We start from the raw sequence: 12,491 nt of genomic DNA on the forward strand, positions 1-12,491 counted from the left end.
CCTCCAAATAGTTGGAGGAAATCAGTAGTCAAAGGTAGTCAATGTCACTGCTTTCTCCCTTCTTCCCACGTCTTGTTAATATTATGCAAAATAATGTATTGGGCAATTTTAGCCATTAACCTAGTAATAGCAAATAATTATTTCCAAGAGTACACAATGGTTACACCTTTTACCACTTGTGTCATAGGGGTTTTTTTTTTTTGTTTGTTTTTTGTAAGATGTGGACAGGAAGTAGAACAAGCCAGCTTACCCATTTGATTGGGGTTTAATGACAATTGCAATATGATAAACCCTTGCAAGGAAACCCCTATACATCAAGCATATGTTTTTTTTTTTTCCTTGCAACAGTGGTTTTACTCTCTGATGCTGGCCTGTGCAGTTCCACTTGTTTGTTCAGTTGGGCGGTAAGATCCCATACACACCTGATGGTGACAATTGGTCATTCTAGCTTCATATGTGGTTAATTGTATGCATTGCCACGTATAGATTTGAAAGAGACTCATATATGGCCTGTCTTGGGACTGTTATACCAGATTTGGATGTTGTCCTACAACAGTGAGCATGGTTCTTGGGTGCATCTTTGTATTTTGCCTTGTATCATGCTGGGAATTTGCAACTTTCTGCTTGGCAAATCAAGTACTTGTTTATATGTGTGTGTGTGTGTGTGTGTATATATATATATATATATATATATATATATATATATATATATATATATATATATATATATATAATATAATCTATCCTATTGGCGTATTACACGTACATTCATTTTAAGAGGGAATTTTCAGGGAAAAAAGCTTGCATTGTAAATAAGGAACTTTGAAGCAAAATAAAGGTCAGTGCCCATCTGCAGCCTCACCATTGCTATCAATGCAGTCTGATCGATGTCCATCTGCAGCCTAGAGAGGACAGGGAGGGGGTCGGGACGAGCGCCGACAGATTGCATACAATGAGAATCTCCTATGATAGACAAAACAGTGGTCCAATGGCCCAGAAGACAGGACTTCCTATTACAGAGGCAGCCAAGTAAACAGGAGATTCTCACTGTATGTAATCTGACGGCGCTGGAATTGGGCTTGCAGTGGGGAATGCCTGCCCTCAAAATTGAGTGGTGGGAGCAGGCAGAATATAGGTAAGAGTAATTGTGTCAATCTTGGTTTGTTGACCAATAATATCCTGAAGAGCAGGTTCAAAGTAAACAGTAGCATAGTATCCACAGGTCATGTAATCTGTTGTCTCACTCTGCAGGCTATGCAGCTATTTAGCACCACTTTAGAAAGCTCTTGGCAGAATCAAAACCTTTTGCAACTGTTTGTTCAGCTTATGTTGCCTTGGTTTTGATAAGAGATCATTATCAGAATACATTTTTACAATATGAGTGTCAAGATTTGACCCAAACACGTATAGTACACAAGAATATTGTAGAATTAAAAGTTGATATTTTTTTCTACCAAAGGTTAGCAGGGTTGTCCTTTATTTTTTTTTTCTCTCCTTTCAGGTGAGTGCATTCTAAAAGATTTGTTAGGCCAACAGTGTACTTTGCCAGCTGTCTACATACCCCCCCCCCCTTTTCTAGTAGTTTTGTTCACACAAGTAGAACAATGATCGCCATATGACGGTCTTATTTATTTGACTGTAATGCTCTTCTTATCTGCAGCCATTTTAATTAATGTTTGTTTCTTTGCAGGACACGCAAAAGGCAAAACAATTTCTTCCCTTCCTGCAAAGGGCTGGGCGTTCAGAAGCCATTGTAGAGTATGTGTTCAGTGGGTCTAGACTCAAGCTTTACATGCCTAAGGAAACCTGCCTTATAACCTTTCTTCTGGCCGGTAAGTTAATACTCACCATGCTGTGTTTTTTTTTTATATCCCCTCATCGTTCCTAGTTTACCTCGAAACACATACTTGCATGTCCAGTGTCTTTGTTGTGCTGTAATCTGCTCTGGGAACTTTCATGGGTCCTTTAAGTCCAGGTTTAAGGGGCTTTAGGCTTGTGCTAACAGGCCAAATGTAGCTGATTTTTAGGTGCATTTTTTCTTGCATTGAAAATTATATTATGCTTTAGAACACATTCAGAGTTGATTGAAAGCATTGTATGCATTTGACCTCCTTTTAAAGCGGAAAAAAGTGGAATTTCCGCTGATTTGTCTCCCATCAGGGGGGAGCGGATACCTGTCTTTGATGTCACTGCTCAGCTCCCTCATCCCCTTGCTGTCATGCCAGTAGGAGAGAGGAGTGGTGCCTTGTGCATGTGCTGTAGGATTCCCGACACAAAGCCGTAAGGCTACACTGCCGTTTTCCCTTACCCGCAGTGGCGGCGGCATGCACACAACAGCTGAAGGAAATGGCTGTGGTGCCAACATCACTGGACTCCAGGACAGGTAAGTGTCCCATTAAAAGCCAGCAGCTGCAGTATGTGTAGCTGCTGGCTTTTATTTTTTGCAGTGGTAGGCGGAACACCTGCAACCTGCTTTTTGAAGCCTATTGACTTTTATGGGGAGATAAGTGGTTCCAAAGTGAGTGAGAGTATTGGCTCTTGGACCTAAACCCAGAAGTTTTCCTAATTTGCATAGTGTCATTTTAAACGTTATGGTCTCTCTGCTTGGCAAGGATGGTAGGTTTGAAGAGGGGTTGTTCTGCGTACACTTTGCATTAGGAGCTATTGAGATCTACATTTTAGATTTATTTTTTTTATAGCTGGAAATATGGTCTAGTGATCATGCTGATCGGCTTTCTTGTCAGATGCTTATCAAATGCAAATGTATGCGTTCAAATAACAAACGTTGCATTTGACATGAATTTGCCCTCCAAAAATATCATTCCTGCCTCCGCACTGCCAAAAAAACCTACTTTATCACTCTCATTAACACCCTCTCGTGCAGTCCTTGTCTTTTCTACCTTTTCTAGTCCTCTATTACCTCCACCCACTTATTTACGCACTGCCCAGGAGATTGCTAATCACTTCAAAAATAAGATTTGTCACGATCTCCACTCTACAGATATCTCCCTCACCTTATTCCTTTTTGCCTCCAAACTTCTTGAACGTTTAGTATACAATCAGCAACCTCCTCATTGATAATAACTTTCTTTATCCCCTTCAGTCTGGGTATCCACAGCAATCCACAGAAAATGCTCTTCTAAAACTCACACCGATTTAACCAAAACCAACAGTCGTTATTTCGTATTCTTACTCTTTGACCTCTCCGCTGCCTTTGATACAGTTGATCACCCCCTCCTTCTCAAAAAACTCAATTTGCTTGGTCATCATGGCTACGCTCTCCATTGGTTTGAATCTTGCACATCTCGCCACACCTTCAGTGTCACTCTAATTCCTCTTACAATTGGGGTCCCTCAAGGTTCTGTCCTTGCACCTCTACTATTCTCGATCTACAAGTCCTCCCTGGATTAGCTGATGGCCGCCTTAGCCTCCACAACATTTCTAGAATACACCCCTTTTTAACCAATGACACCACCAAGCTTCTAATTCACTCCCTGGTTATCTCTGACCTTGACTACTGCAACTCCCTGCTCATTGGATTACCTTTACATAGACTATATGCCCCCTTCAGTCCAAAATGAATGCTGCTGCAAGACTCATCCACCTTGCCAACCATTGTGTCCTCCACCCCTCTCTGCTAATCCCTCCACTGGCTTCCACTCACCCCCATGAATAAAATTCAAAGTACTAACAAATTACAAAGCCATCCATAACTCTGCCCCCGCTACATCACTAACCTAGTCTCAAAATGCCAACCAGGCTGCTCTTTTCGGTCTTCCCAAGATCTGCTCTCTAGCTCCCTTGTCTCCTCACGTGCTCGCCTCCAGGATTTCTCTAGAGCTGCTCCCATTCTTTGGAACTCCCTACCCCAATCTATCCTTCTTTAGACAATCCCTGAAAACCCTTCTCTTTAAAAAAAAAAAGCCTATCCTGCGTCTAAGTATTACACGGTCACCATCAGCTCATCTCCCACAGCTATTACATTTTTTATCAAACGACCCTCCCTCTTTGTATTAGATTGTAAGCTCTAACGAGCAGGGCCATCTGATTCCTCTTGTAACAAATTGTAATGTAACACTCATGTCTGCCTTCATTTTGTGAAGTGCTGCACAAAGGACACATGGACCAAAAAAATTTTTTTTTTTATTACAGTGGGGTAATTTTTGAATTTCTGACAATGTTTATTATGCTTGGTGTATTGGTGAGAGGAAATCAATTTAATAGGGTCTCTGTCAGATATTAAACCTTATTCAAAAATGCATATGTGGCAACTGCTGAACAGGTTTCACTTGCTTCCATTGTGCTACAACCAGGCCTGAAGGGGGTGAGGGTTCCCATCTGCTGCTTCTCTCCTTCCTAGTCTCACTGGCACCTTCTGTCTGGAGGCAAAGCCCCCCCATTGCACAGGGGGTACCCTTGAGGTGTGTCTATCCTGGACACTCACATGCCCAGGCTCCTGAGTACTTAAGGGCTGTCACTCCACCTTCTGGGCTGTCCTCACCCAGGGCTTTGGCGAGATCCCATAAATAGGGCTTTTTCTTTGTCCCTCCAAGTTCTAGAAATAAATATATATATATATATCTATATATCTCCTTGCAAAAGTATTCACCCCCTTTGGCATTTTTGTGTTTTGTTGCCTCACATCCTGGAATTAACATGGATTGTTTGAGTATTTGCATCATTTAATTTACAGAACATGGCCCTCAACTTTGAAGATTTTTTTTTTTTATTTTTTTATTTTTTAACACATGTTACAAAATGACAGAAAAAGCCAATGTGCATAACTATTCACCCCCCTAATGTCAATACTTTGTAGAGCCATCTTTTTCTGCTCCAAGTAGCTTTGGATAAGTCTCTGTCACATCTTACCACTGGGATTGTTGCCCGTTCCTCCTTGCAAAACTTCTCCAGCTCCTTCAAATTGGATGGTTTGCGCTTATGAACAGCAATCTTGAAGTCTGACCACAGATTTTCTATTGGATTGAGGTCTGGGCTTTGACTAGGCCATTCCAACACATTTACATGTTTCCCCTTAAACCTTTCAAGTGTTGCTTTAGCAGTGTGTCTGGGGTCATTGTCCTGCTGGAAGGTGAACCTCCGTCCTAGCTTCAAATCACACAGAGTGGTACAGGTTTTTTCTCAAGAATATCCCAGTTCCGACTGCTGAAAAACATCCCCACAGCATGATTCTGCCACCACCATGTTTCACTGTGGGGATGGTGATGTGTTGGGTTTGTGCCAGACATTGTGTTTTGATGGCCAAAAAGTTCAAGTTTAGTCTCATGAGACCAGAGCCCCTTCCTCCATATATTTTGGGAGTCTCCCACATGCCTTTTCGCAAATGCAAAATGTGCCATTTTGTTTTTTGCTGAAAGTAATGGCTTTCTTCTGGCCACTCTGCCATAAAGCCCAACACTATGGAGCGTACGGCTTATTGTGGTCCTATGTACAGATACTTCCAACTCTGCTGTGGAACTCTGCAGCTCCTCCAGGGTTAATGTGCTGCCTCTCTGATTAATGTCCTCCTTGCCCGGTCCATGATTTTTGGTGTGTGGCCATCTCTTGACAGGTTTGCTGTGGTGCCATGTTCTATATATATATATATATATATATATATATATATATAATTTTTTTTTTTTTACCTAACCCTGATTTGTACTTCTCAACATTGTCCCTTACTTGTTTGGAGAGTTGCAGCCTCTGGGGCCTTTCAAAAAGGTGTGTAATGATGGATCATGTGACACTTAGATTGCACACAGGTGGACATCATTTCTCTAATGTAATTGGTTGTACCAGAGCTTTTCTATGGGCTTCATAACAAAGGTGAATACGTACATGCCAAATGTTAGTTTTTTATTTCTGAAAAATAGTCTTATGTATATGTTTTTCTCATTTTACTTCACCAACTTAGACTATTGTGTTCCGTTCAATCACATAATTCAGATAAAAAAAAAAATTGAACTAAAGGCTCTAATGTAATAAAATAGGTAAAAAGCCATGGGGTGAATACTTTTGCAAGGCACTGTACACACGCACACTGTATATGTGTGTAATTTTTCCTTTAGCATTGTTTTCTCGTTTCTTTTGGAAGTTTTGATGGAATAGAGTAGTTAACCGATATATGAAGATTACAAATGGGTAAAAGCACAGAATAATCAAGTGTTTTCATGGCTTACTTCCTCCCACCTTGCTCATCATGCCCCCCATACCCTCCTTAACCTTTTATATAGTTCCCAGAGGAGGAAGGAAGGAAAATGCTACAAATTGTCACTTGAGTGACAGCTCAGAATCTGTTGGCCATCACAAGATGGTGGTGTCAATCAGCAGTGTCAGGGTTTTTGGATGTCTATACTAGGGTTACTTTGCAAAGGTATATAACATGCATAAATTAATCTTACAGGAAGATTTTTAAAATGAATCATCTAGTGGCCTCTTTACACTCCAGCAGATGTTGGTACATACAATTATTTTGCATTAGAAAAAGAAAATATTTGGTCTTGGAGGTCATTGATAATTTATGGAGACTAGTATATACTGTATATTCAGTGTGTACCTCCTTTTCTGCTTTCTGTCCTTATTTTCCAATAGCTGGTGAAATACAGTAATTGAGCCTTCTGTTTATCCAGAAAATGAATATACCAAAAGACAATCATTGACTGTCTGCTGTGCTGTAATCTGGGGAAATCCTACAGTTTTAATGCTGTTATTTTAACAAGTTAACACTATTATTTTGTTTCCTCTTGTATGCATTTCATGCCAATTTTTGAATAGTGTAAAAATGAAAGCACTTCCATAAAGCTAAGCATTACAAAAGCGAAAATTTGGAAATATGTTTTGCCTTATATTGCTGCTTCCATGATGTGCACCTTGGTAGAGCAGATATTACCTCTGCCATTTATGGAAGTACACAATTGTCAAAACGATCCTTTGCACAGCAAGAACAAGATTGTTCTTTCTTAATGATGATGATAATTTTAAAGCGTTTTCTTATTTGCTGTCCTTTTTAAGGCCTTTTTCATACAGGTCATAGCTATTTTAATGCAGTGTTTCCCAACAAGCATCTTGTAGAACAGGTGTCAAACTCCCATTTCATTGCAGGCCACCATAGCATTATCGTTGCCCTCAAAGGGGCCGGTTTTATCTTTAAGACCAGATGTCCAGATCACCCCCCTCAACCATCAGAAGTAAAGAGCTCTCACCCTCCCTTATATCACAATGCAGCCGCCCCCCCCCCCCCTTTTCCTTGTACTGCTGCGGAGAGGAAGGCTGGGGGTGGAGCTGGGAAGCAGTGAAGGGAGACCAGAGGAGGGCCGGAGTCTGCTGCATGCTAATACCGGGGAAGGCAGAGATGAGGGGGTGCTGCGGCTGTAGAGAGGGGCATAGGAGCTGTAGGAGGAGTTCTGTCCTCTCTTCTGACAACTGCTGGGATGGGGGCAAAAATGAGCCTCCCTGCAGCTGCACAGAGAAGTGAAGGATCTGTTATGTTGTCAACTGCTGAGGCAAGATTATGGTGGAGATGAGGGGGTTGTCACAGCTGCCGAGTTGCGAAGGGCCACATGAAAGGGTTTGGGCTGGTTTTGGCCTGCTGGCCTTGTGTTAGATGTGTTTTGTAGAACCTTAGGTTCCAGAGATTGCTGGGGTTTCAGTGAGCAGTGGTAGATTGGTCTTCTACCTGAGAGTACCCGCATAGTTACTGCACCTAGGTAGAGCCTCTGATACAGGACCAATGACCACAAATCATTCCCCACTAAATAATTGTGCTGCCAGCTATGATTGATCCAGAAACACCTGACAGGCTGGGTTTTACAGAAGTCGATCAGTAGATTGACTTTTGTACAACCAGTGGGGCCCATACATGGATTGCAGTTTGTCTGGTCTCTGCTGAACTGTCCAAATTTCAATCCATGTATGGTTAGCTTTAGGCAGTATACTGATCACCTACATAAGGGAGAATGCTTTCCACTTTACACCAATCTATAGGGGGGGGGGGTCCTTCTCCTCTAGAATTGGTGTCACCTTCAGCAGATCCCCCCCCCCCCCCCTTTCCATCCTGTTCCAGTGACCACTTAAAGCAGAACTCTGGGATCAGCAAAAAAAATCCCCCATTCGTACACCCCCCCCGTACACAGAACACTAACATAATAACATTTGTGAAATTCCTTACCGTTGAAAAGTCTAACTGAATTTTTAGGAAGTCGGCTCTCTAATTCAACAAAATGCAGCAGGGATTACATCGTAACATCTGCCCTCTCCACACTATAATGAAACTACACTTTCCATCATGCTTTCTGAATTGCAGTGAACGTGACAGGGTACACTAGGCATGTACAAGTTAAATGTGAACAAGCGCACTTCAACATAAATCACACCCCCTCAGTCACACTACTTGATAACACAAAGCTTGATGGGTAGGTTACAGCCTTATACATGCAAAGCATGTTTGTGCTGCTATCGTCACATGTGATCTCTCCCCTTCCAGCCACAACAGGAGATAAACATATTGCCCTAACTTGATTTATGTAATCGTTACCCAACTATAGATACATGCTCATAATTACATATTGTACACACTGTACTCTTGTAATTCAGTATTCTAAATATCCATCCTCCTGCTGTAGCTTTGAGATCTTTCTAACATCAGTCAGTGCTTGTATGGTGTATATGAGCACATCCCTAACTGCAACACAAAGAAGGTCGGGAAATGCTGCTTTACATCAGCATGTGGCATGAGAAAAACAAAGTGCAGCACTAACTTACTAATCAGTAACACTATGCAACCCTCTAATGTATGGAAATCTCAATATACTTCAATATTACCACAATACCTGTCTCTGTGATATGCAACATCTCATAGAATACACATCAAACTGAAAATAAGACTTAGAAAATGAAACTTTGCAGGGATGTGGAAGCCCCTCCTACAGTTATTTGGCAGTGGACGGTATCTGTACTGGACTGCGTCTACTGCTTATCAGTTCAGCCTCACCAATACCATAAGTGCAGCTGAGATCATTAGGAGAGCCGACTGGATGACTCAGAGCGGGATTTCCTACTGTCAAATACTGGCTGCTGTAAAGTCCCGTCTCCTGTACCGGTATTGGACCAGTGTGCTGTCTATCACAGAAGGTGGACTTTACAGTGACCGACATTTCACCTACAAGATATATCGCACACCGGGAGATCCCCGATCTGTGTCATCCGGCCACCTCTCCTCTGATTCCCGTGCAGCAGTGACAGATGGCTGGCGGGTGGGTGTTGGGGGCGGTGATATGACTTTGGGAGGGGCATTGCTGGCAAAGAGCAAAGGAGGAGGACACCACTTCCATGGGTGGTACAGACCGCGGATATGAGAGATCCCTCCACCCACTACAGCATACGGAAGTACATCCCTACTTGCTGTAGATAGAACTTCAAATGGGACGTGCCAAGACCAGTTTCTGGGGAAAAGGAGGAATAGCAGCTACTTGTCTTACAAACAGGAAATCACTGGCAAGTAATGATTTCATTTAAAATGCATCAGGCTATTACAGAACTACTACTGAGCTAAGAAGTACATTGCATTGTAATCTGCTTTACATTTTTCAAAATGACCAACAAAAACTAAAATCAATGCCTCGCCCTTGCCACGATGGCAGTAGTACAAATGCTCTTCATGTGATGTCTTCAGAGCAACAGTTTGAAATTTGTCTCAGTAGGTTCTGGCTAAATGTGTTCAAATCTGGCATTGCTGACTAAGACCCCATACACACTATTAGACTTTCTGCAGATTTGTGTCTTCAGATTTAGCAAACCATGTAGTGCAAGGGCCTGCCTGTTTACATACAAATTGAAACTCTTAAGGTTTGACCTCATATTATATGGTTTTGGTAAATCTGAAGACAAAAAATCTGCAGAAAATCTGATAGTGTGTGTGGGGTCTAAAAGACTCCAGTCTTAAATGCTTTAACATTACACTATGGATGTTTCAGATTAGTGGCTTTTGGAAATGGGGGAAATAACCAATATAGTTGTGGGTGTAACGGTGTCCGTTTAAACTGTGATATTTCACGAGTTCACCGCTCTTCTCTCAGATATCTGTTCTCACCCTTGTGGCAGTTTAAAATAAAGTGTAGATCACTTCTCCCTCTGTGAATAGAAGTGATCTACAAATGCGTTGAGAATCCTGAACGGCTTCTGTTTCTGTAATCTCATGATGGCTCGGGAGATTTCAGTATCGGAACCCCAAAGTGAAATACGAAGCACTCCACATACACTGCACATATTACGTTAATAAAGATATAATCCCCCTACCCAATAAACAGACACCCCATAACTGTAAAACATTCGAATTAATACATAACACGTGCATATTTATGTGAATGGTGTATTCTGAAATGATAGTACTTTGTCATGCAAATGTGCACCACTCATATAAAAACAATAAATATATATATATATATATATATAAAATAGTTCAAAGTAATTTTAAAAAAAGCATAACAATAAAATATTAAATTAACAATTAAAATAAATATAATAATTATATAATGTGTATATATGCGTGTGTGTGTGTATGTATGTATGTATATATATATATATATATATATATATATATATATATATATATATATATAAATTTTTTTTTTTTAATGTGTGTGTGTAAAGTATATGTGGCGTTTTTCAAACAGGCGTATTAACATATACACTTATGCAAACGCAGTGTGTACTGGACTCATCTGATGCTCTTAATTTTACAGCCATGTGTGTACACATCATCTGCGCAGCTGTCAAAATTACAGCATCAGTTGTACTTCTGTAGCCACAACACTGCCTTTGCACGGGTGTACACTGTAATACACAAATGTGAAGGACACATTATTAGGGGTGCAACGGATCGTCACTGATCCGTGATTTGAATGGGTCACTCTGCTCAGATCGGCACACGCATCAATCGATCCACGGTCTCTGCCTTAGGAAAGGTTGCGGCTTCGGCCTAGCTCCGGAGCGGCAGCTATTTGGTACACCCGTCAGCCATTTACAATTTGATCACTCTGTCAAATGATGGAGCGATCACATGTAAACAAACCGGCGTCATGATGACGCCGGTTCCTCTCCCTTCTGTAAAGTGGAGGGGAGAGATCGGATAGAAGCAGTGCTGTGGGCTGGATCTGTAGTGTTCACAGCGCTGCTCTGTAACAATTGCAGTCACAGCCATCCCTCAATACCCTGCCCATGCCCTGCCATACCCAGCCATACTCGGCCATTATTACATTGGGGGAGATGACGTGAATATTGCAGTGGGGGAGATGTATATTACAGTGGGGAGATTGTGGATATTACAGTGGGGACTATATGGTGGTGAAATTTTCACAGGTTTTTGCAAATTCAATTATTTGCTGATCCGAAAAATGATCCGATCCGTGACTCCGAGGAACGATGCGTTCCGTGAGTTTTTTTTTTATCCGTTGCACCCCTAATAAATATATATATATATATATATATATATATATATATATATATATATATATATATATATATATATATATATATATATACACACAACAAATGTAAATATATATACACACACAACAAATGTAAATATATATACACACACACAAATATATATACACACACACACACACAAATATAAATATATATATATACACACACACACACACAAATATAAATATATATATATATACACACACACAAATATAAATATATATATATATATATATATATATATATATATATATATATATACATACACACACATATAAATATATATATACACACACATATATATATATATATACACACACACACACACAAATATATATATATATATATATATATACACACACACAAATATATATATACACACACACAAATATATATGTGTACCGTATTTTCCGGCGTATAAGACGACCTTTTACACCTAAATTACACAGCCAAAAAGTGGGGGTCGTCTTATACGCCGGGCATGAAGTGGCCGCAATGGATTTCAGCCCGCCGAGTGCTCGGTAATACTGTATACATACAGTATGCACCGCTCAGCCAATCCCGGCGGCCGATGCACTCTGTTGATGAATACAGCCTTGCTAAGCCTGCTCGGATTGGAGTAGCAACCTCTGCACATCCGAGCAGGATACAGTACAATGAGTCAGAGCGGCGCGGGCTGATGATGTCACAGCCTCTGCCAATCCGAACAGGCTTTGTATAATCAACAGATTAGTAAAATACATTGCCTACCATGATTGGCTTAGCGGTGCACATTGTATGCACACTGTATTCTGCAGTGTTCCTGGCCCTACTGTACTAACACAGCATCATATACTGTGTACCTGGCGATCTGCATATTAACAAAGCATCCTGTACTGCACATCCAGCTCCAGATCTCCCCAAAAATACAGGTATGATTTATGGGGCTTTGGAGGAGAGGATTCATTGTTGCTGCCTGCCAATTGTGGGATCTCTGGCACTTGTAGTTCACAAGTTTTTTCTGATGTTAA

The 12,491-nt window shown here is 40.9% G+C and overlaps 1 protein-coding gene across 1 annotated transcript in view; it reads left to right on the forward strand.

Annotated features, from left to right (window-relative positions):
• SND1 (staphylococcal nuclease and tudor domain containing 1) overlaps positions 1–12,491 on the forward strand; it is an 840,361-nt gene that overhangs the window by 391,706 nt on the left and 436,164 nt on the right. The window contains exon 15 of the mRNA XM_077473541.1: positions 1,691–1,832. Coding sequence (XP_077329667.1) covers positions 1,691–1,832 — 142 coding nt within the window. The remainder of the gene's footprint in view (positions 1–1,690; positions 1,833–12,491) is intronic.

Source organism: Lithobates pipiens, unplaced genomic scaffold, assembly GCF_037356315.1.
Source record: "Lithobates pipiens isolate NorthernLeopardFrog02 unplaced genomic scaffold, aLitPip1_a1.2 Scaffold_8, whole genome shotgun sequence".
Classification (NCBI taxonomy): Eukaryota; Metazoa; Chordata; class Amphibia; order Anura; family Ranidae; genus Lithobates; species Lithobates pipiens.